Source organism: Schistocerca gregaria, chromosome 9, assembly GCF_023897955.1.
Source record: "Schistocerca gregaria isolate iqSchGreg1 chromosome 9, iqSchGreg1.2, whole genome shotgun sequence".
Lineage (NCBI taxonomy): Eukaryota > Metazoa > Arthropoda > Insecta > Orthoptera > Acrididae > Schistocerca > Schistocerca gregaria.
The window spans coordinates 72960752-72986369 of NC_064928.1; the positions used below are offsets into that span (position 1 = coordinate 72960752).

A 25618-nucleotide genomic window follows, 5' to 3' on the forward strand; every position below is an offset into this window, starting at 1 on the left:
CTTTATCGAGGTGTTGGTTCGGTCGCACTGACTACGACTGCAAGTAGATACGGGCACGGCAGTTTCGTTGTTGAGTGCACAAACTTACTCCGACCTTGGGTCTCCCCTGTTGGCGACAGTTTACAGGTGTCTACGCGGTTATTGTACACAGTTCATTCCCCTACTGGGTCAATGCACTACCGAAGTGACTTACGGATCAGTCACACGGCCTATTACTTTTATTGTTGTCAGTGATGCGAGCTCCGCTAACCTTTTTGGCTTGGATACCTTTCAAGCTTTCGGTTTTTCTATCGTTGACACCATACAGTTGGTCTCTGAAGATGTTCTCTATCGATCATTGGAATCTTTGATCACTGACTTTCCGGATATCTTTGTGGAGGGCCTGGGGTATGTTTCAGTCTTTGAAGCTCACTTAACGATGAAGGCGTCGGCTCGCCTGAATTTCCTAGGCGCGAGGCAGATCCCCTTGGTTCTCCGCCCTCAGGTAAAGGAAGAGCTAGACTGGCTGACAGCCCTAGGGGTCGTTCTTCCCATTTCTTCTAGTGAGTGGGCTTCGCCACTCGTTATTGTCAGGAAACCATCGGGAAAATTATGTCTTTGTGGCGATTTCAAGGCCACCATTAATTCCCAATTGGTGGTGGACACCTATCCTTTGCCTCGTGCTGATGAATTGTTCTCTGCCGTGGCGGGAGGCCAATATTTTTCGAAAATCGGTCTTTCGGTGGCTTATCCTCACATACCACTTGATGAGGATGCCAAACGGCTGGCAGTCGTCAACACCCCGTTTGGCCTTTACCAATACCAGCGGTTGGCCTTCGGAATATCCACTGCCCGGGTGATATTCCAGCGTTATCTTGAGCACGCCACGTCGACAATCCCTCATTGTATTAATTACCTGGACGACATAATTGTCACAGGCCGCAGCACGAAGGAACACTTGCACAACCTTCGCACCCTCTTTCTCAAATTAAGGGCCGAGGGCTTGCGTTGCAACCTGCGTAAGTCAAACTTCTTCCAACTGTCCATTGAGTATGTGGGCTACACCATCTCTCGGCATGGCGTCCAGCCGCTAGGAAGTAGCCGAGGTATCGTCGACCTTCCTTGGCCCGTTTCACTGAAGGAGTTACAAGCTTTTTTAGGCAAGATTGCTTATTACCACCAGTTCATTCCCAGGGCTTCCACCATAGCCCGCCCTCTGTACTGCCTTCTGCGCAAGGGTGTTCCTTTTGATTGGTCGTCTGCATGCGAGCGAGCATTCACCTCGTTGAAGGGCCTCCTCACATCAGTGCCTTGTTTGGCTACTTTTGACCCCCATAAGCCGTTGGTCCTGGCTACAGATGCTTCGCAGTATGGGGTGGGGGCAGTCCTGGCCCATCGCAATGCGGATGGTTCCGAGCAGCCGCTGGCATTTGCGTCTAAAACTCTTAGTCCCGCGCAGGCCCATTACTCCCAGATGGAAAAAGAGGCTTTGGCCATTGTCTACGCTGTTACCAAGTTTCACCCTTTCTTGTATGGCACGAAGTTTCATTTAATCACTGACCATAATCCGTTAATATCGTTATTTGGCCCCACCTCTCAGATTCCGGATAGGGCAGCCCACAGACTACAGCACTGGGCCTTGTTCCTATCTAAGTAACATTGTGACTTTCATTTTCGCCCTACCGGACGGCATGCCAACGCAGATGCTCTTTCCCGTCTTCCGGTGGGCCCGGATCCTAAGTTCGATCGAGAGGAGATTATGTGTTTTCATTTGTATTTGGCGTCCCGCCAAGTGGTTGATGGCTTCCCAGACACTAGTTCTAGAGTTGCCAGGGAAACGGCAGCTGACCCGGTTCTCCGGCAAGCAGTTCGCCTCATTCAGCAGGGGTGGTCACCCCGACCTCCAGGCCAGGCCTCGGACCCTCTTCGTAATTATTTTGTTCTACGAGACCGCCTCTCTGTCTTGGAAGGAGTTCTCCTTCTGGCTACCGATGATACAGCCCCTCGCGTGGTTGTTCCTGCAAGTTTGCGAAGGGAAGTCCTCACGTTATTACAAGAGGGGCACTGGGGTGTTTCCCATACTAAAACCTCGGCTCACAGATACGTGTACTGGCCCGGTATTGACAGAGAAACTGAGCACTTGGTGGCTGCCTGTTCCCAGTCTGCAAGCCAACAGGCGTCTCCCATGTCAGCATCCTCTTCGTGGCCGCCCGCAACCCAGGAATGGGAACGTGTTCACATCGATTTTGCAGGCCCGTTTCTCAATGGCTTTTGGCTCATTGTCATTAATGCTTATTCCCAATTCCCATATGTGGTTCGCTGCTCCTCAACCACTTCAGAAGTTGCAATCCAGGCACTAGCAAAAATCTTTTCTGGGTCTGCCAGTCATCCTGGTCTCGGACAATGGACCCCAGTTTCTTTCGCAGACCTTCCAGGATTTTTTATCGTTTTGGTATTCAGCATATTTGTTCTCCCCCCTTTCATCCACAATCGAATGGGGAAGCCAAGCGAATGGTGCACACGTTTAAGACGCAGATGAAAAAGGATGTGCACGAATTTCCTGCGGAGAAGGCATTGATGTTTTTCCTGACGACCTAGTGGACCACACCAATGAAAGAACGCAGCCCCGCAGAGCTCCTCCACAGGCGCCAACCTAGGACTCTGCTGCACCTCCTCCCGCCTGGTCCTCACCAGTCTTCGCAAAATGGAGTACCTGGCTTTCCACCGGGTATGTCCATCTGGGCACGTGGGTTCGGTCACAATCCACATTCGATACCGGGGGTGGTCCTGCGCCGAAATGGCCGCCGGCTCTATACTTTGCAGGCGGGGGACTGGGAGGTACGTCATCACCAAAATCAGCTACGTCCACGTGTGGGCTCCCACCCTCCGAACCCTCAGGCGCCGGCTTCCCCATTGCCAGCATCCGTGTTAGTTTCTCAGGAGACATTACCGCCCCTCCCCGCTGTGACTCCGCCGCACTGTGATGGTTCTCAGCCTTGGCAGCCTCCAGTGGCTCCAGCACTGGCATCGCCATCGCTAGAGGTGCCCCGGCGAGAGCCGGCTCCCCTTGCAGGCCCAGTTTCTCAGGTGGCTGGTTCACCTGTGGTCGTCCCCTACCCATCATCCCTGCCACTGGGTCTTGCCCCTCCCGAGGAGGACCAGGATCTGGAGTTCGAAGGCTTGTCTCCCGTTCTGTCCCGGGCTCCGGTGGTGGGACGACGGGGGCCTCTTCGTGTGGGTCACTTCCAGCCGTATTTGAAGGTTCCGGCTCGAGCGTTGGCAGATTCCCTCGACTCTGGCCTTCCGATGGACGTGGAGGTCATCACTCCTGCCCGACACTCCACCTTCCGACGCAGTGGATCACAGTGGCTTCACCCCCGGAAGGAGGAGGAGTGTAGTAGCCACCAGAAAGATCGCAGGAGGTGCACATCGGCACGGCACGTCATGGATGGTAGTTGCTGCAAGTAGAGTCCCGTCCACCAGAGGGCACGCGAGAATTCAGCCGCGACCTCTGCTGGCGGAACAACAACAACACAACAACAACTCAGGCAGCACAGGCCGTGCCCATTCAGTTCACACCAGGCATGCCTAGGACACAGTTCCCGGAATAGGCTAAGTGAAGTGCGATGGAAAACATGAACCGTGTTACTACAATATGCACCTTTCATCTTATACTAAGAACTGAAACCCATAGCAACTGTTCAAAGTGATGAGTGTCCGTCTGAACTCTTGAAATCATACTGGTGATAAAAGACGAGAGTGTGGATTTTCATCACTCAAGTCACAGCTACTGTGGCAGCTGATGAAACCATGACAGTTGAACAATTCAAACTGTACTGTACTGTACTGTACAATACAGGGGCTCTCTGGAAAGTAGGTTCCGACACTGTCTGATGTGCGGAGGAGTTGGTGTAAGTGAGTTGTTTTAGCACAGCTGTGTCACTTGGGTTAGTACGAGTCCAGTAGTTCTGTGGAAGAGTTACTGAACTGTTGTTTGCACCGTAACTGTAAATAAAAATGCTGTAAGTTACTGCTGCCTGTTAATTTCGTGCTGTAATCCATATTCTTTGTATGAAAAACATTAAAGATGTAGACATTCATAGTGAACTTTGTGCAATATATAGAGAGAACACCATGAGTGACAGTGCTGAAAGAAGAGGTGGGAATGTCGGATGAATATTCATTATGAAACAAGGATTGGAAGATCATCTGTCGTTACAAATGAACTTGTTGCAAATGTTTTTGTTCACAATTACGAAATTATCGATCACTTTCCCTCTGAAATCACGGACAGTGTTGTACTTGTGACTGATAATCTTAGTTAATGCAGATTTTGTGGAAGATAGGTTCCATAGCTTCCAACTGATATCCTCAAAACAAAGAGTTTGGGAGCCGCAATAATGTTTCTCATGTCGTACGATCCAGGATGAGATGAATTCCTCAATTAAACTGTGACAAGGTATGACACAAGCAGCATACATCAATGTGGAGGAAAAAAAACCTATCAATGGAGTGAGGTCACATTAGCTGGCCATGTAGGCCTTTAAAGTGCTGTCAAACATTTTCTGCACAACAGCTAATGACAAATGCTTTCTGGGGCAGAAAGGGATCCTTGTAGTTTTTATGGAAAGAAGCACTACAGTAAACTCTGAAATTCACTGTACCCCCCTGTGGGTTCGGGGGTAAGAATAGGCCTGCAGTATTCCTGCCTGTCGTAAGAGGCGACTAAAAGGAGTCTCAAACGTTTCGGCCTTAATGTGATGGTCCCCTATGGGGTTTGACCACTAGATTTCAAAATTTTCTGTTAGTGCGTACCATTTGGGGAAGGACCCCTTACATGGAGCATTCTATATCCATCTTGCCCTAAGATCTGGCACAACCGATATTGTCATGGAGATGGCCTTACACCGAGCTTCCAGCCACATCAGCTGCTGTGTGTTCCGGGTAGCATACATGCCCTCCATTATGAAATTCCATCTTTGCCCTCCTGACACATAAGGACATTCGACATCCGACATCCAGCATAGTAGCCAGTCCGTTGTGGTGGGGACGTCATGTACCATCTTGGTGGTAGCCCCCAGAATACACAGGGATCGCACGTATTCCGAGGAGTAGATGCCTATCCCCCTGGGGCATAGGGACTTCCGGCAAAGGCCATCCTGCCAGGTGGCCTTTGCTGCGGCTGGGTGGCGCCCGTGGGGAGAGCTCCTGGTCAGAGTGGGTGGCATCATGGCGGATGACCCGCAATGAAGCGTGGTACATCATCTCTCGCTGGTGGGCCTCCACCAGCAGTCTCTAAGCGATCGAGGACTAACCTCAACGGCAAGCAATACAACCCAAGATCATTTCCCTCCATGGCCACTCCATGGGAGGAACGCATGGCTAAAGGCAGCACCCCGGTACCTTGTCTGTACGCAGGTCGATGGTGAATCTTTTATGCCAACCAAGCCTCAATTTTACGTGGAGCATTTAGAGGACAAGTTCGGGGAGGTGGAGGGCTTGTCCAAAATGCGCTCTGGGTCAGTTCTCATCAAAACAGCATCCTCTGCCCAGTCCCGGAGGTTGTTCACTTGTGACAAGTTGGGGAATGTTTCCATCACCATCACTCCCCAGAAGAGTTTAAACATGGTCCAGTGTATTATATTCCACAGGGATCTTCTTCTGCAGTCCAACGATGAACTACGTGCCAATCTAGAACGACGAGGTGTTCACTTCATCCGGCATGTCCATCGGGGTCCGAGGGATAATCAGGTAGCCACCGGTGCCTTCATCTTGGCCTTCGAAGGTGATGTTTTACCCGAAAAGATCAAGGTGATGGTTTACCACTGCGATGTGAAGCCATATATCCCTCCTCCGATGCGGTGTTTTAAATGCTGGAAGTTCGGGCACATGTCATCCCGCTGTACTTCCAGCATCACATGTCGAGATTGTGGACGTCCTTCACATCCCAAAACTCCATGTGCTCTGCCTCCTATCTGTGTTAACTGTGGAGAACACCATTCCCCCTGCTTGCCAGATTGTAGGATATTTCATAAAGAACGAAAGATAATGGAATATAAGACCCTGGACTGCTTGACCTACACCGAGGCTAAACGAAAGTATGAGAGGCTCCATCCTGCAGCAATGACGTCGACCTACGCCGCTGCTGCAACAACGGTTCTCCCATCGTCACATATCAGCTCTAAGATCCGTCAGAATCCACCGGTCCCCTTGGTTGTGGGGGGCACTTCACTCCCTGTTGCTCCTGCTCCATCTCCTTCAGGAGCAACACACCCCCAACCGTCAGGGACATTAGTTCCCCCTTCCCAGCCAGAGGACAATAAGGCTTCTTTGGCTACTCCCACCAGGAAGGGGTCCCTTGGGGACCTCTCTTCACAAGTTCCAAACAGCGGAAAAGCAGACACCCACAAGTGGCTGAAACAACCGCCAGTCCCTGGTCGTAGGGCCTCACGGTCGTCGTCCGTCCCTGAGACTGACCCAGTGAAGCCCTCCAAGTCTGAACAACAGAAGGCACAGCAAGAGAAGCAGAAGAAGAAGAAGAAAGTCCCCAAGACTAACGACATTGCGGTGGCACCTGTTCCACTGCTCTGCGACTGAGAACGAGGTGGGATTCTGGCGTCCGCTGAGGACCTCGATCTTGCTGGTCCCTCAGACACCATGGATAGCACTAGTACAGGTGCTCAATCGGAGGCAGCAGGTGACCAAGCGGCATAATCTGTCTTCCCAGTCCCGTCACGCCTTTCTCAGACATGGACAATACCATCCTCCAGTGGAATTGCAGCGGTTTCTTCCGCCATCTAGCTGAGCTCCGCTAATTTATCAGCCTTCACCCTTTCTTCTGTATTGCTATTCAGGAAACTCGGTTTCCAGCAATGCAAACCCCTGCCCTCGTCTGCTATCGGGGTTATTATAAGAACTGGGCAGCTTATGAAAGGGTGACTGGTGGCGACTGCATCTAAGTCCTTCACTCTCTTCACAGTGAGTCTGTCCCTCTACAAACACCTTTATAGGCTGTCACTGTTCGGGTGTGGATGCCACAGGCTGTTACCGTTTGCAGCCTTTACCTACCACCGGATGGTGATGTCGCGCAGCATGTCGTGGCTGCACTGATAGCCCAATTGCCGTCACCTTTCTTGTTACTGAGCGACTTCAATGCCCATAATCCTCCGTGGGGTGGGTCAGTGGCAACAGGTCGAGGCGCCACCATTGAGCATTTGTTGGCACAGCTCGATCTCTCGATTTTAAATGATAGTGCCTTCACACACTTCAGTGTGGCGCATGGTGCATACTCCGCCATTGACCTTTCGAGCCCTAGCCTCTTACCGTCTGTCCAATGGAGTGTGCATGATGACGTGTGGTAGTGACCACTTTCCGATCTTTCTGTCATTGCCGCAGCGTCACGTTTCTGGGTGCCCCAGCAGGTGGGCTATGAATAAGGCTGACTGGGACTTGTTCTCCTCCACTGGCACTACTGAGCCTCTCTCTAGTGATGACATTGATGCGGTGGTTCACTCAGTCACCACCAGCATCATTACTGCCACAGAGGCCGACTGTGGCTTGGTGATCACCTGAGATCGCTGAAGCAATTAAAGATCGCTGAAGGGCGCTCCAGTGTCACAAGCCACATCCCCCCATAGCAAACCTCATCGCCTTCAAACGGCTGCATGCACGAGCCTGCCGCCTTATCCGCCAAAGCAAGCAGGAGTGCTGGGAGCGGTATGTGTCCACCATTGGCCTCCATGTCACTCCATCGCAGGTCTGGGCCAAGATTCGATGCAGACGAAATGGGAGATACGATACTGCGTGAAGAGTTTGACAGAGCACTGAAAGACCTGAGTCGAAACAAGGCTCCCGGAGTAGACAACATTCCATTAGAACTACTGACGGCCTTGGGAGAGCCAGTAATGACAAAACTCTACCAGCTGGTGAGCAAGATGTATGAGACAGGCGAAATACCCTCAGACTTCAAGAACAATATAATAATTCCAATCCCAAAGAAAGCAGGTGCTGACAGATGTGAAAATTACCGAACTATCAGTTTAATAAGCCACGGCTGCAAAATACTAACGCGAATTCTTTACAGACGAATGGAAAAACTGGTAGATGCACGCCTCGGGGAAGATCAGTTTGGATTCCGTAGAAATGTTGGAACACGTGAGGCAATACTGACCTTACGACTTATCTTAGAAGAAAGATTAAGAAAAGGCAAACCTACGTTTCTAGCATTTGTAGACTTAGAGAAAGCTTTTGACAATGTTGACTGGAATACTCTTTTTCAAATTCTAAAGGTGGCAGGGGTAAAATACAGGGAGCGAAAGGCTATTTATAATTTGTACAGAAACCAGATGGCAGTAATAAGAGTCGAGGGGCATGAAAGGGAAGCAGTGGTTGGGAAAGGAGTGAGACAGGGTTGTAGCCTCTCCCCGATGTTATTCAATCTGTGTATTGAGCAAGCAGTAAAGGAAACAAAAGAAAAATTTGGAGTAGGTATTAAAATTCATGGAGACGAAGTAAAAACTTTGAGGTTCGCCGATGACATTGTAATTCTGTCAGAGACGGCAAAGGACTTGGAAGAGCAGTTGAACGGAATGGACAGTGTCTTGAAAGGAGGATATAAGATGAACATTAACAAAAGCAAAACGAGGATAATGGAATGTAGTCAAATTAAATCGGGTGATGCTGAGGGAATTAGATTAGGAAATGAGACACTTAAAGTAGTAAAGGAGTTTTGCTATTTAGGAAGTAAAATAACTGATGATGGTCGAAGTAGAGAGGATATAAAATGTAGACTGGCAATGGCAAGGAAAGCGTTTCTGAAGAAGAGAAATTTGTTAACATCGAATATAGATTTATGTATCAGGAAGTCATTTCTGAAAGTATTTGTTTGGAGTGTAGCCATGTATGGAAGTGAAACATGGACGATAACTAGTTTGGACAAGAAGAGAATAGAAGCTTTCGAAATGTGGTGCTACAGAAGAATGCTGAAGATTAGATGGGTAGATCACGTAACTAATGAGGAGGTATTGAATAGGATTGGGGAGAAGGGACGTTTGTGGCACAACTTGACTAGAAGAAGGGATCGGTTGGTAGGACATGTTTTGAGGCATCAAGGGATCACAAATTTAGCATTGGAGGGCAGCGTGGAGGGTAAAAATCGTAGAGGGAGACCGAGAGATGAGTACACTAAGCAGATTCAGAAGGATGTAGGTTGCAGTAGGTACTGGGAGATGAAGCAGCTTGCACAGGATAGAGTAGCATGGAGAGCTGCATCAAACCAGTCTCAGGACTGAAGACAACAACAACAACAACATGGCTATCGGACCCCTGTCAGCGTCCCTGCGCACTCACTGAATGGAGAAGTTTGTACTAAATCCAACGTAATTGCCAACCGCTTGGCAGAGCATTTTGCTCTGAGTTCCGGTTCTGCCAATTACCCAGTGGCCTTCCGCTCCATTAAAGAGTGGATGGAACGTTGGAGCCTTTCGCACCCACCATCTAGAGTCGTACAATGTTCCATTCAGTGAGTGGGAATTTCACAGTGTCCTCGCCGCTTGCCCCGATACCGCTCCTGGGTCTGATCACATCCACTGTCAGATGCTGAAATGCCTTTCAGTGGACTGCCAGTGATGGCTCCTCGGCCTTTACAACTGTCTCTGTGTCGAGGGTGAGTTTCCGTCGCAATGGCGGGAAAGTATTGTTATCCCCATTCTGAATCCAGGCAAGAATCCTTTGGAGGTGGACAGCTACCATCCCATTAGCCTCACCAACGTTCTTTGCAACTTGCTTGAACGGATGGTGAGCCGGCACTTGAATTGGGTACTGGAGTTTCAGGGCCTTCTGGCTTGTCTCAGGGTGGGTTCCAAGAAGGCTTCTCCGCCACCGACAATCTGGTGAGCCTGGAGTCAGCCATTCATACTGCCTTTGCCCGCCGTCAGCACCTGGTCGCTGTCTTTTTCAACCTGCGGAAGGCGTACAATACGACATTGCATCATCACATCCTTTATACACTTCATGGATGGGGTCTTCGGGCCCTCTGCCGATCTTTAGCAGAAATTTTCTGTCGTATCGTACCTTTCGTGTGCAAGTCGCAGCCTCCCATAGTTCCTCCCGAGTTCAAGAGAACGGTGTGCCACAGGGATCTGTCCTCGGTGTCTGTTTGTTTTCAATTGCAATAAACGGGCTCGCTGCAGCGGTGGGAAGTTCTGTCTCCGCTTCCCTGTATGCTAACAACTTCTCCCTTTAATATAGCTCTATTGGCATTGCAGCTGCTGACTGGCAGCTACAAGGCGCTATCCGTAAGGCGCAGTCTTCTGCTGTCGCTCATGGGTTCCAGTTTTCGGCAGCCAAGACCTGCATTATGCATTTCTGCCGTCAACGCACTGTTCACCCGGAGCCGCGGCTTTATCTTGACGGCAAACTTCTTGCTGTGGTAGAGTCACATAGGTTTTTGGGTGTGGTTTTTGATGCCCGGTTGACTCATATTCGGCAGCTTAAACAGAAGTGTTGGCGGCATCTTAATGCTTGAGTCACACAAGCTGGGGCACTGACTGATCTACACTCTTAAGGCTCTACCAGGTGTTAATCCAGTCCTGTCTGGATTATGGGAGCCTGGCTTATGGCTCAGCTTCCCCATCTGTGTTGCGGGTGCTGGACCCAATCCTCCACAACGGGATACGCTTTGCCACTGGTGCTTCCCGGACCAGCCCTGTGGACAGCATACTTGTGGAGGTGGGTGTCCCTCCACTGCGGTTCTGGCGCCAATGTTTGCTGGCCGCTTATGCCGCCCATGTTTTCAGCTTGCCCGGGCATCCTAACTATTGTCTACTGTTCCCTCAGTTGCATGTACATCTTCCAGAACATCAGCCCAGGGCTGGATGTACGATTGCGGTCCGTGTACGAGAGCTTCTCTCCAGGCTTGGGGCTTTACCTCATCCGCCTCCTTTCCGGGCACCTCTGCGTACACCCCTGTGGTGTGTGCCTCGCCCTCGCCTTCAGCTGGAATTGGCACAGGGCCCGAAGGACTCAGTCCCTCCAGAGACCTTCCACTGCTGCTTTCTTCCCATCCTCGCAACGTATCAGGGCTATGGCATTGTTTACACTGACGGCTCAATGGTTGCTGGTCATGTCAGTTATGCTGTAACTCTAGGGGACCATGCCAAACAATGCTCATTGCCGGCTGGCTGCAGCGTTTACACTGCTGAGCTGGTCGCCATCTTTCATACCCCAGAGTATACCCGCTCCGGCTCTGGTAAGTCCTTCGTGATCTGTAGCGATTCCATGAGCGGTTTATGAGCTCTCGACCAGTGTTCCCTCGTTCTTGTCTGGTGATGGCTATCCAGGAGTCCCTGCATACTTTTGCCCGTTTCGGTCGCTCTGTGGTCTTTGTTTGGACCCCAGGCCATGTTGGGATACCCGGCAATGAAAATGTTGACCGCCTGGCGAAAGAGGACACCAGTAAACCACCTCTGGAAATCGGCCTCCCGGATACTGATTTGCGAGCAGTCATTCGCCGACAAATTTTCTCGCTTTAGGATGCCCAATAAACTCCGTGTTATAAAGGAAACAATGACTGTGTGATATTCCTCCATGCGAGCTCCTTGCAGCAACTCCGTTGTCCTTTGTCGGATCCGTATTGGCCACACCCGGCTGACGCACGGCTATTTACTGCATCGTGAGGACCGGCCTCTATGTCGATGTGGGTCTGCTTTGACGGTGGTCCACATTTTGTTGGACTGTCCACTTTTAAACGTGCTCAGGCAGACGTTTGCGCTGCCTGATACGCTCCCTGCCCTTTTAACTGTGACCCTGCCATGGCATGCTTAGTTTTACGTTTTATTCGGGCAGGGGGTTTTTATCATTTAATTTGAGTCATCGTTATGTTTTTTGTGTTGATTCGGGCCTTTGGCCTACGATATTAAACTGAGTGTTTAATGTATCTCTCGGTGGTTGGCTTCTCCTTTTTTTTTTTCCTATGGTCGGCCAACCACTGTCACACACTGTGTGATTTTATTTCGTTTTGTCTGGTCCTTGTCTACGTTTCTCTTGTTCTGTGTCATCTGTCTACGTTTCTCTTGTCTGTGTCATCTGTCTACTGTTCTGTTGCACATTTTTTATTCTTTGTGTGTATTTTTAGTATTTGAAAAAAGGGACAGATGACCGTCGCTGTCTAGACCCTGTAACCCCCACAAACCAACAACCAATTCACTGTGAAACCATAAACAAGCTCAGCAGAGAAATCGAGAACAAAAGGCATGGGAAGTTGCATTCTGGTATTGTTTTTGCGCACAGTAACACTACTCCACATGCTGCCTTATGCACACAAACCTTGCTTAACAGTATCAACTGGGAATGATTTGATCATCCTCCGAACAGCTCTGATTTGCCACACTATGATTCATACCTGATCCTGAGAACCAAAAAATGGCTATTCTCCCATCGGTTTCAAGATCACAAGTTAAAGGAGTATGTCGAAGAAAGCCTTGGTCAAAGGTAGCAAAATTCTACAACTAGGGCATTGAAAAATTCATTCCTTGATTCAACAACTGCCTTAATGAAGAAGGTAGTTATGTACAAAAATAGCTGACAGATGTCGATCAAAGTTGTACATAATTAAAAAACTTCTTAATGTGCTACTTTCGTTTTTATAATTTACTTTCTGAACAGCCATCATGCACTGACGGAAGTGAAATCTTAATTGAAACTCATTTGGTCCATTGTCACCATATGATTTTTATGAGGGAGGTTTAATTGTGACTCCACCCATACTCTCCATTATATATTCTTCATGCATTGCATATAACCATCAATCACAACTTCGTTCTGTCTGAACTATTCTTTTCAGACCTTGGGTCTTTTTCTGAAATACTTAGTAAGCATCCTATAGAGTGTGTATAATTTTAACGCTGAAATAATGTTGTCAGGAAGAACCACATAGGGTCATTCCACGTCAAGGGGCCTAAATTTAGACAAGCTCCCCACTCGAGCATCTCCAATTTTGATCAAAGTTTTACAGGAAGTACATATAGACCTTACATGAAGCACTGCCAAATGACAGCCTCATAAGTAGTATATTGGGACCTCTAGCGACCTTTTCATAAAGGCTCGTTTTTTGACATTGCGACTGAAATGAATAAATGATCAACTTTGTTTTACCATTTTTCAGGATCTAAGAGACCTGTCATGCTGAAACTTTGTGATCTTGTTCAACTTTTTTACTACAATAGCTTAATTGTAGTACAAAAGGTCAAACTGTGGTAAATTCATCATAGTGTGCTATCAAAGTGGCCCATAAATCTTGTTGTACCAAATAAACTTACATTTATATTACATTAAAAAATACATGTACCAGTCATACATACTCTTAATGATCCCCAAGCCAAATATTTCCGTTCTTATTAATTCATTTCCTGAAATTTGTTACTAATAGCAATTACAGTTGATTCTAATAAGCTAAAATGTCAGCCCATTCTTGTTGCTGATGGAGCTGGATGGAATGACAGAAAAATGCGTTGGTTAGGAATCCAACAAGCTACCTGCCTAGCTGGCCAATAGAATGAATGTGCAGGTCCATTGAGGTGCATGAAACTGAATAAAACATCATTTTCTTCTTCTGAAACTTCAGACACATTACCAATCCACAATTTTCCATCATATATACAGGCAATGTATTGGCCCAGTTGTAAGGCTGTAATATTTCTGAATGAAACTGTTGCTGGACTTTGCTCAACATTTGCTGCAAAAAATTTGTATCACTGGATACTCCTCTAATAAAAACTTGCTTTTCTTTTAATGTCACAAAATGGTGATTCTCTCTTGTTCCTGATACTGTGCAGCCATTTTTTGAACCTTGCTTCCTGCTCAGTTTTTAATGTTTTAATTTCTTCTTTTGATACAAAAATGAATTGAATTCCTTTGATATTCTTTGTACAGTATTTAAACAAATCAGCTGGTGTCAAAATCTGTCCCTCAGTTGGTCTTTGAAGGCTTGCTCTTTCCGTCAGGTGCTTTACAGTCCCTCCAATTCCATCACATGGAGATTTTCCAAGGCTTGTAGCAAAAAACGTTCCATTCAGCTGAGATTCCAAAGTCATTTTGATGGTGGCAGAGATTCAGAAAATTTTTGAAGTTTTCGTACTGCGCTGCTGAACCATCACTGAAGTAGTAAATGTGTGTTATTTTTCCAAGGAGATACTTTACATCTTCTTTAATTTCATTATAAAAGCATGTACAGAAATTGCATCATGTTTCAGGCTGTCACTTATTATACAGTAGCTGATGCTGCTGATGTCCAAGTTATTTCTGAAGTACACAACAAATGGGTGTGAAGTTGCTTGGCTGTTATTCCAGTGAAAACCTTGAGTTGCATCCTGCACAATAAAGGAATAAGTTTCGGAAAGTCCATTAATGTGATCAGTTAAGTTGGCTTACAGCTTTCTTTTATGCATTTTAGGTGCTTGCTCTGGTGCTTTGCAACATTATGATAAGTGGAAAGTTTGTCAATTTTTGAAATCAGATCTTCAATAAAATCCTCGGTAGTCATCTGCTTGGTTTCTAATGTATCCCTATCAGTATGCACCCACTGTTTGAACTCAGTGGTATCGTCTGGATCACTGTCTTCAAAACTACTTTCTAAAAACTGTTCCAGTAGTTGTTTTCCCCATACAGATTTCACAGCGGTGAAGCATGCAGTTTTTGGAGTCCAAATCACACACTGTTTTAGCAATCAGATTCTTATAATGTTCTTCAATTGGAGTGCTTGCAAGCATCAGTTTCACATTTTGGTGTAAAGTGCAAAAACAGACTGAGTGGGTTCCTACAGCACCCACAGTGATGCACCATTTTGGCCTCAATTCGCAAAATTTGGAAAATCCAATTTCAGGCCCATACTGAAGTCGATATGCAGCAAACATTTCTTTCAAATTATACAGAAGAAGGTATTCTTGCATCAAAACTTTCTTTCCTTCTATTCTAATTGATACACAGTGCTTTCTATCTGGACAAATTCGGCTAAATTCTTCATTCTGAAAAAATGTTACCACTCTTTCTTTTACGGCATCTGGAATCTTCTTGCCACGCTTGTTCTTTAAGAGAGCTAACACACCATTTTCTGCCTGTAACTTCCTAGCTGCTTCTACCATCCACTCTGAAACACCAAATTCTTGCATTGTCTCTTTTATAGTCCAGCTTTGTGGTACTAATGTCAGTATTTGCAATTTTTCATGCTGCCATGACAATTGCAACTTCTCTTCCAATTCTTTAATCAGCTGCTTATAACCTTCACCATCAGGACATTTTTTGCTTGTACTAGGTGTTTGAAGATCTTTTGGGGTGAATCCTCCAGCAGCAGCAATGTTATTTGCAACTGACTCTTGAGCTTTGCATATTTTTCATTTTGCGTAACCTTTCACATCCCTTTTTGATACTCTGAAATTTTAGAGGGGAGACCCCAAAAGCAGTTAGACGTGAATCGATTCATACTTCTGGATATGCTTCATCTTCTGACTGGTTGAAGTTGACTGTGAATTTTCTGCTTTCTTTGCTAAAAAATTGTTTTCTGCAAGTTGGACAGGTTTCACATTGCTTTTAGTCACGGTTTGCAATTGTTTTGCACACTGACAATCTGTAAACACTTTTTTTCAGAAATGATTACAACAAGATCTCTGTAGAAAGTCATATTTGTCCACAAGTATTGCTTTGTGATGAAAGCATATTTGTGCATTGTCAGTAAGACATCTCACTTCTTTGGTTTATTAATTCCTGTTGCCCTGTTGAAAATTCTTTGATTGGAATGAAACCTTGTTGGTGTGTGTGTGTATGTTTTCAGATGACATGCAGAATTATCTGCAAGGCAAATGTCATGGTACTGAAACCTCGTTGATATCCATTACACTACAATTAAATTTATGTTTCCAATTGCCGTTTGTTTCAATATTAGATAGAGTAGAAGTGGTGTCTATTTCCAACTGAAAAATATTAAACAATTATAGATAATGGGAACTTCCTTGAGAATACAACAAAAAAATTAAATAACTTGATAAACGTTTCGAAAGAGTCACCCCGTACCTTGAAATAAATTTTATTTATTGAAAAAAGATGTTAATCCAGTAATGACAACACATGTTACATCATTTAAAAAGGCACACACAACATCTGAACACTCTTCACTAAACAACAGTGTGCTTCAGACTGATTGTTGAAGCATGTTACCAAACTCCATTGTTGGCACTAAACACTGTTGACACTAAACTGATCTGTCTCCAAAATAAAAACAACTTTTTTCTGATCAGACAAGGTGAGGTCAGATAACTCAGTTATTATTTGAGCAACCTGGATGCCACTTGCAGAGCTTTGTGACATGCTGACTGGTTTCAGGTAACATAAGTATTAGCTTCAGAAAGTTACTCTTTCAGTAGATACAAGGCAATAACGTATAGCCAAAATTTGGGGCAACAAGATTTATGAGCCGCTTTGTTAGCACACTATGATGAATTTACCATAGTTTGACCTTTTGTGCTACAACTACGTTATAGTACCCATAAACTTGAACAGGATCACAAAGTTTCAGCAAGACAGGTCTCTCAGATCCTGAACAATGGTAAAACAAATTTTATCATTTGTTCATTTCACTTGCAATGTCAAAAAATGGGCCTTTATGAAAAGCTGGCTAGTGGCCCCACCATACTACTTATGAAGCTGTAATTTGGCAGTGCTTCACATACAGTCTACATGTACATCCTGTAACAATTTCATCGAAATTGGAGATGGTCAAGAGGGGACCCTTAGGCCACGTGACATGGAATGACCAGACAGAAAATGTACAGAGTTCACAAGAAAACTTTATCTGTAAAGATAACAGTGGATGAAAATCTTGGTAAGAGAGAGTTAAGAAATTTATTACCCCCAGTAAAAAAAACTTTACCACAAAACTGACAGTAGAATTTACTGTTTCACACAGCAATGTGACAACTGATCAACCAAACATTTGCAGCAGAGCTGACTGTAAGTGGTTATTTCTAGTTTTGGATGACAAAATTCACTTAATTACAAAGCCATTATACTCAGTGTCAGTCACAAGGCCTCTCTTTAGTGTTGTAAAATTCCCGGTAATTTAAAATCGAAGAAATATTCCCAGGGAATATTCCCGGCAATATTCCCAAAATTCATAAATTTCTGGGAATTTATGACCAATTAGCAAGATAGCTCAAAAAATGTTAATAGGTAAAAGCAATAATTATATGGTTAAATAAAATTTATGTCCTTGTTAGAAATAAACACTTTTTCGGTTTTCAATGTTTTAAATATCAAAGAATTAGCCCTAGAATTGCCAACCATCGACATTTATGACTCTTACTTTACCTACAACTGACAATGTCAAAATGATTAGTCTTTAGAAAAACTGCGTTTATACTGTTGATATGCCAACTAGTGAGTAACTAAAGTTAATAAAATACATAGGTAAGTCTGTTTATTCAATTTGTTACATTTTCTGTTGATGTTAAAGGTATTTTAGGATATAAAGTTTATTTTAAACTCATGCGAATTTTGTAAACATTGTCATTAAAAATGGCATTTCGAGGAAATATTATGCGAATAAAATGGCCGAGATTTATGATGTACTCGAAAATACAAGTGATTTTATTGGCAACAGAACGTGGTAAAATATTAACAATTCTAAAAGTGAATGTGATAGCGATATTTCAGAAAATAAATTTATTAATCATAATTCACTGTAGTAAATGAGGAGCCTTTGAATTCTGAAAGTGAAACACCTCAAGTCATTTGTTTGGAAAAATTAAAAAAATACTACAGATAACGGCTGGCTGAGAATTACACTTAAAGAGAAATATTTTGTAAGTTTAGGTTTCATTCAGAGAAATGTGGGGTTTCAACTTGCCTAAAAATAGTAGGCCTAGCGAATATTTTAAATCTTTTTTTTCCACCAGACTGATGGTAAATGATGTTTTGCCTGGAATTTTCACAGACATTAATGCATGCAATGATAAAGCTTGGATTAAAATGTATGAATTTCCATAGTTAACTTAGTTTTAAGGTACTTTAACTGTTGATAAATATTAAAACATTCAAAATCTAAAAATTTTCATAAATCCTCAATTTTGGGAATCTTCCCAAGCCATAGAAATACTCCCAGCAATATTCCCATTTTATAAGTTCTCTCCCACCGGGAATATACCCATCCCACATCACTACCTCTCTTATATCACTGTAGTACTCAAATGTATATTTGATGATCATAGGAATTAATATTTCTCATACGACTTCCAAGAACTCATGAATCAAGGCAGCCAGTATTTTTTGCCTTCTGAAAAGCACTTGAGTAACTGCCGTATCTACACTTGTTATTGACAATACCCTATAGGGTACCTAGCAAAATCTGTAGCTAAAGTGAGGACTAGTTCATAGGAAGGATATTATACTGGACATCATTCATCAAAATACACAGAAGTAATTTCAGGTTTGCTCCATGGAAGTGGGTTAGAACTACTGCTGGTCATGTTATATATTAATGACCTTGCAGACAGTATTGAAATTAGCCTCGAACTTTGGGCAGATGAAGCCGTTCTCTATAATGAAGTGCCATTTGAAAAAAGCTGCACTATTTTCAGTCAGAACATGGTCAGTTCTCAAAATGGTGCCAAAATCAGCAATTTGATTTAAGCATTCAGAAATATAAAATTGTGCACTTTACAAAATGAAAAAATGTAGTTTTCTTATGTGAACAATATCAATGAGTCACAACTGGAATCAGTTGACTAGTACAAATACCTTGATGTAACAGCTTGTACGGATTTTAAACTGACTGATCAAAGAGGTCAAGTCGTTGGTGAAGCAGGTACCAGGCTTTAGTTCATTGACAAAACACTAGGAAACACAATGTGTCAACACAGAAAATTCTTTACGAAACACCCACACAAGGAGAGTGCTTAAGCGTGTGGAACCTGTACCAAACACAGCTACTACTGAATACTTACAAAGAAGAGCAGCATGAACAGTCATAGACTTGTTCGAGCAATGGAAGAGCATCACAGAGATGCTGAAAAAACTGAACTAGCACACACTTGAAGATAGACGTCAATTGTTCTGAGAACTGTGAATGCCAGTTTCAAGAAGCAGCTTTAAATGAGGAAACTGGGAATATACTACAGCCCCACATGTACTGCTCCTGTACAGATCATCAGAACAAAAACAAACTACTTACACCTCACAAACAGGAATTTAACCAATCATTCTTCCTATGCTCCAAACATGAATGAAATTGGATGATGCCCTAATACGTGGCACATCAGGAAGTATCCTCTGCTAAGCACTCCACAATCATTTGTATAGATGCAGAAGTAAATGTAGACGTCCACCCACTCAGATCGTCTTGAAAACACAATTACATTATTATGCTTCAGCAGGTGGAACAGTTTCTTTGTGAGGAAGGATACACTGTGTGGCTCTGGCACACAGTTATGAACAACTTTGTTGTAGCTAGTCAGTCACAGCTGCAGCTGCATCTCATGCTAGTAAAAAAGTTATGTTCTATAGTGATGTCACCACCTATAATTAGTGAGTGCAAGTTACTGTGTTACTTCTAAAATGTATAAATTATCTAGCATGTGGATGGGTACTTGTTTATTGTTTAATTTATTTTAGGAACTATCAGACTGCAAGAGGGGATGACACACACATGAGAACAGATGCCAATCTTACAAAAATATGAGTGTCACATCATAATTCAAGATTTAACTAAATCGTCTTTGGAGCAACAGTGACGCTCCATCTTCCTCCTGTTTAACATCTGAGAATTATGAAGAGTGACTGTAAATACCTTTAAATCAGTTGTCTTGTTCAATGTAAAAGGATAACATGGTAAATGAGCAACTTAATAAACAAATATTTCATAGATTAAAAAATATATATAAACTAAATAAATAAAAATACTGCTAGAGTTTAGCTGAGTGATAAAATCATAACAATTCTAGCCCAAGAAATGACGAAAGAAGAGGAGAAAGTGTATTCTGGACTTCGAAAACCTTTACAAGCTGGCTGTGACATTCAAATAGATAAAAAAAAGGAAATAAAGATGAAGGAAATAAAACAAAAACCAAACAATGCCTCTAAGCACAACATACCATAATTTTAAATAACTGTTTCTTTCTTCTTTTTTTCCTCCGAACAGGCATGTTTAATGTTTTGTTAATAATCAGGAATTTTGAAATGGAGGGTTTAACTGCGACGACGTAATGTGAGAGTCCTGTTGTCGCTAGACACCCACAGGACCATTCACTAATTATATTCATCATGCGGAAGATGAGTATACTTACCCAACCCACCGAAGCTTTGCACATCCCAGCACTGTAATCCCTGCCCACTGTGACGTCAAAGCTCCCTCATTACCATATTTGTTTTGTGTGAAAATAAACAATCTGTGTTGCAAGTGGTTCCTACCGCATGCCTGTGTTGTTTGAGTTCTTTGTTTCACTGTGATTTAGAAAATTCTGATACTTGGAAAATGTCAATGAAATGACTGCGTTCACCTAGTGACAATTCTTTAAGTCACGGTGTGCCAATATACAGCCAAGCACTTCAGTTATCATGCAAAACTCTTTAGTTTCACGAGCTGGAGAAAGAATACTTTAAGCATGCATGGAGTGCCATCAATTCCTGCTAATAAAGTAGTGGAATGAACATCAAAAACTTGGAACTAGTGAAAGAATAGTGCTGTAAGGGAGGGTTATAGCAAAAGTTGAAAGACACAGATTTTAGACGTACAGATTCTGAGCTATCTGGATCAGATAACATATTTTCAGTGACCCCTCGAAAGAAGATGAATCAGCTACACTCAGTCGCCGACTTCCGGGTTTGTGCAATTTGCAGGGATATTTATGATTACTACAGCAGGAAAGAGTACTATACTGTAGCAAAGTTACTAGTGTCATTACAACAAACTGAACTTTTCAGATATGGTAAAATGTCATAGACATTGTACTGAAAAGTATAGGTTTCCATTACAAAGCACTAACTGGATGCAAAATCCTATTAGAAAAGGTACACACTGTTACGACTCAAAGCATATTCTTGCAAAAACTTGTGGATAAAGCACAAGGGGTCATCAGCTGATGAGGGTAGGAGCTAGATTAATTGTGGTCTATGCAGCCTCTTCAAATGGTTTTGTTCCTGGTGCACTTTTAGTTTTGTGGTCCAAAAAGCAGATGATTACCATGCAGACATGGACCACACAATTTGTTGAGTTATTCAGGAGCCTTTTAAAACAGTTTCCTGTCTCCACAACTGTAATGGACAATGCTCCATATCACGATTGCAAAGAAGTTATGGTGCAGTAATTAGAGGTGCAAAATATTACTGCAGATATGTGCAAGCCAAAACTTCTCTTATATTCACTTGTTAAAGAAAATAATCCTCCGACGGCTACATATGTAGGAGACTAAATCACTAAGGAGCAGCTTCATACTGTAATAAGGCTGGCACTACATTACTGCCATTTCAATTACATTGAGTTAAGAGTGCTGCAACGTAAATACATACATATGGAACAATAACAAGCTCTTTACAATAACAGCAGTAGAAAGACTGTTGTGTGAAGCTCCTGCGACCATGGATGCAGCCTTATGGAGGGAAAAGGTTGAGAATGTTGAAAACCTTAGTTGAGCAGCACAGACAATCATCAGTGACCAGGAGCAGCTAATAACTTGGCTTGGTATGACAATGGAGAAGATGGCTTTAGCACTGATTCAGACAACAGTGATGATGCGGAGGTGAATCGAATTGCACCATAAATTCCTGACTGATGATCTATGAATATTGGTTATTTATTGAATCACTGTCATCATAAAATGTAGGGCAATAAGTTACTATCTCTGTTGTTATTTTTTTTGTGAACTATGTATGACATTGTTTTCAAGATATCAATCATCACCACATGCTTATTTTTGTACCGCTTTGTTCCATTATCAAAAGTGTGTGCTTTGTTATGGTTATGCCTACAACATTTTGTGTTTGTTTATATTTTAATGTGATAGCAACTCAAAAACAAATTCTTATATACATTGTTGCTCAACAGCGTACAGTTACAAGATGGAACTAAATCGTATTGGCTGCTGTGTGTAACGAGGCTTACAGTATAATATATACAGTATAGTCAACCTGACTTGACATAATGCTAACTGTGCAATGTTTTGCTAGTGCAGGTATGAAAGTGTTTCGAGTGGCTCAACAATATGTTAGGTTGCTGTCCCATTCTCATATAGTCCAGATATAAGCTGTACGTGCAAACTATCTCTGTCTTACAACTGATGAAATGTGATACCTTACACTATGTCTTTTTTGTTACAGCTTCATACACTTACAATCAAGATTCATTGATTGTAAGTGTATGAAGCTGTAACAAAAAAGACATAGTGTAATCTCTCTTTTAGCACTGCACAAAGTAAAAACAGCATTATTTAATTAAAAATTCCATGTAAAATGTTAGCTCACATAGGCAGGAATAAATGGTGATACTTACAAGATTTTCTTCTTTAATGTAGATCTGTTCAATTTCTGGTGGGTGGTATGGGTCAGTTGATATCTGCAGGTAAAAAAACACAATTAGTCCACATCGATCCACACAGCTGGAAAAAATTTAATTTGTGAATTATATAAATTTCTGTACATAAAATTATCTTATTTTGTCAGTTGGGACTGTCCACATCATTTAATGTATTATCCTACCACAAGGATTGATACTCACATGATTACTTTTTTTTTTATAAATGCTAATCTCTTATCTCAATGCCTGATATTTCAAAGCATTTATCAGCTCTATCTTTGGTATATATGTCTTATTTTAACACTAAAAGGACGAGGACTGTGGCCGTCATTTTGACAGATTGTTTCCTTCAGTACACTTATTGCTTGTAAATGGATTATTCTACAATTCCTTTTTGTATGACTTTTAATAAATGTTTGCGAAGTACACATCTCCAAAGAATTAAGCATTTACACCCTTTCTGAAAAGTGATATAATGTTCCACCATACACCATTCTGAAAGATAGGGGCGTGTGAACAACAGCTTTCAGAGTTTTCTGCAAATATCATTGTCTTCCTTATAAGTTTACGGTATTCTGCAAACCTTTTATCAATGAGGAAGGAAGCTTTACGGCATAAGTGGCACAGCTGGTGTTTACCATATTTCAGTTGCTTCATAATAGTGTTTCGAAGATGTAGTTCATCTGACATAAAACGAATAGGCCAAAGACAGGCAAATCAATGTTGCTTTACCTATAGCAAGTAAGTTTGTATAGCCTTTACACCACCACCACCACCACCGTATTTCAATGCACATTTCGGAAAGCATTATAGGACTTTGCTAAGTTCATTTCACTGTATAATAATTGGAAGTTAATTGTTAGTGTTGCAACTGAGTTATTGTGCTATACATTTTCAAGTATGCCAGACAGCAGCATGTCCATGCCCCCTGCTAACAACAGTAGAGGCATTCATTGCTGAGGGAAAGGAAAAACTCATGTGAAATGAAATTAATCCATTTGAAGCGGTGAAACAGCTAATGAAGGAACAACATGGACTATGACACGACAACTACACAAGCTTTTTTGTATGATGGCCATCACACATCATATTGAAAGCACCACTGAGACCAACAGGCCATGCGAAGAAATATGTTAGAAAAGGTATATATTCTAGTATATGGATGTTAGTAATAGAGGACAGTATGCTACAAAACATGAAGTGTACAGAAAACAGAGGATGTCAAGAACTGTGTGATGATGACAGGACCATTGGCCTTGATGCATTGGAAGCCAATATATTACTTACGTACTTACAAGGCATATATGGAGCAAAAAAAACATTCCGTTGAAGCTTTTATGATTGGACACATTTTTCCAGAGCACGATGAACAGAAATAAATTCATTGAAGTGATGCAGTTTATGCGATTTGACGAAAGAGACATACATTCCCAAAGACGAAGGACAGATCACTTTGTACCTGCTATCCCTTTGTGGGAACCTTCTATTGCCAATTACTTGCACTGCTTCACTGTGGATGAGCAACTGTTTCCATGCAAGGCTAAATACCCTTCCAGTCATTACAGCAATAAAGCAGACAAATTTTGAATAAAGTTTTGACTTGCATCTGATAAAAATTCTATTTATCTGGTGAATGGGTTTCTTTACCTAGATAAAGATGAGCCATGCCCCACAGGTGCTTCTCTTGCAGAGCATGTTCTGATGCATCTTATATGGCACATTGGCCCCATAGAAAAAAATATTACATGCGACAAATTCTTCACAATCAAATTCCTTGCAGAAAGTTTTAAATGTAATAGAACAAGCATTAGAGGCACAGTGAAGAAATCGAGAAAGAAAATCCCTCAACCTGCAGAATCTAATGCAGCAACCGTGTGCAGATCTACACTGATCAGCCAGAAAACTATAACTACCGACCTACTATTGATATAAACCCATCCAGGCAATAGCAGTGTTATCTGGGAGGCATGACTACTAGTCAGACACACACAAGGTGCATGTTCTGTAAGTGAGAGTGCTGTCCATGTGTAGAATGGGGAAGGTGCGCAATCTATCTGAGTTTGACTGAGGTCAGATTTTGATGGCCTGAAGGCACAACACAAGCATTTTGGAAACTGCGTGACTTGTCATGTGTTCCAGGAGCGCTGTCGTGAGTGTCTTCAACACCTGGTGAAACTACACCCAGACATTGTGGGGTTTGGCGGCCACCCTTCATTACAGATGTTGGACATTGTAGGCTGTGCAGACTGACAAAACGGAACAGGTGGCAAACTGTGGTTTGCTGGCCAAAGTATAAGTGTGTGTGAACACACAGTGCACTAAACACTCCCAACGATGGGCCTTCGCAGCCAACGAGCCATTCGTGTGGCAATATTAACACCGTGACATTGGCAACTATGACTGAAATGGGCACGTGACCATCAGCACTGGATGTTGGCACAGTGGCGGAGTGTGTACGGTCTCACAAATCCCGATACCTTCTTCATATCAATGGGAGGGTGCAGATATGCCATCTTCCAGGGTTGGTTGGTTTGAGGGATTGAGGGGACCAGACTGCTAGGGCCATTGGTCCCTTTTTCCAAAAACTTCAAACACCCACAAAGAATAAAAATGAACAATGGGCATGACAAGACATGACACAGGACAAGAAAGACTCAGACAGAGACCAGACAAAAGGAATTAAAATCGCACAAAGAGTGACAGTGATTGGCCGACCATAGAGACAAAAAAGGAAAAGCCAACCACCAAGAAACACACTAAAAAAAAAAGTCTAAAATCGTAGGTCTTAGGCCAGACTCAACATAAAAAAATGACAAACACTTAGATCAAGTGATAAAAGCCCTCAGCCCGAATAAAACGCAAAATTAAGCCTGCCACGGCAGTGTCATCTGTTAAAAGGGCAGGGAGCATATCAGGCAGTGCAAACGTCTGCCTGAGCACAGTTAAAAGGGGACAGGCCAACAAAATGTGGACCACTGTCAAAGCCGACCCGCAGCAACATAGAGGTGGGTCCTCGTGGTGCAGCAAATAGCTGTGCATCATCCGGGTGTGGCCAAAGTGGAGCCGACAAAGGACAACCGATTCCCT

The 25618-nt window shown here is 43.3% G+C and overlaps 1 protein-coding gene across 5 annotated transcripts in view; it reads right to left on the reverse strand.

Annotated features, from left to right (window-relative positions):
• LOC126292290 (gastrula zinc finger protein XlCGF52.1-like) overlaps positions 1-25618 on the reverse strand; it is a 352295-nt gene that overhangs the window by 287446 nt on the left and 39231 nt on the right. For all 5 annotated transcript variants that reach the window (XM_049986209.1, XM_049986208.1, XM_049986207.1 and 2 more), the window contains exon 3: positions 22508-22570. In XM_049986209.1, the coding sequence (XP_049842166.1) occupies positions 22508-22570 (63 nt within the window). The remainder of the gene's footprint in view (positions 1-22507; positions 22571-25618) is intronic.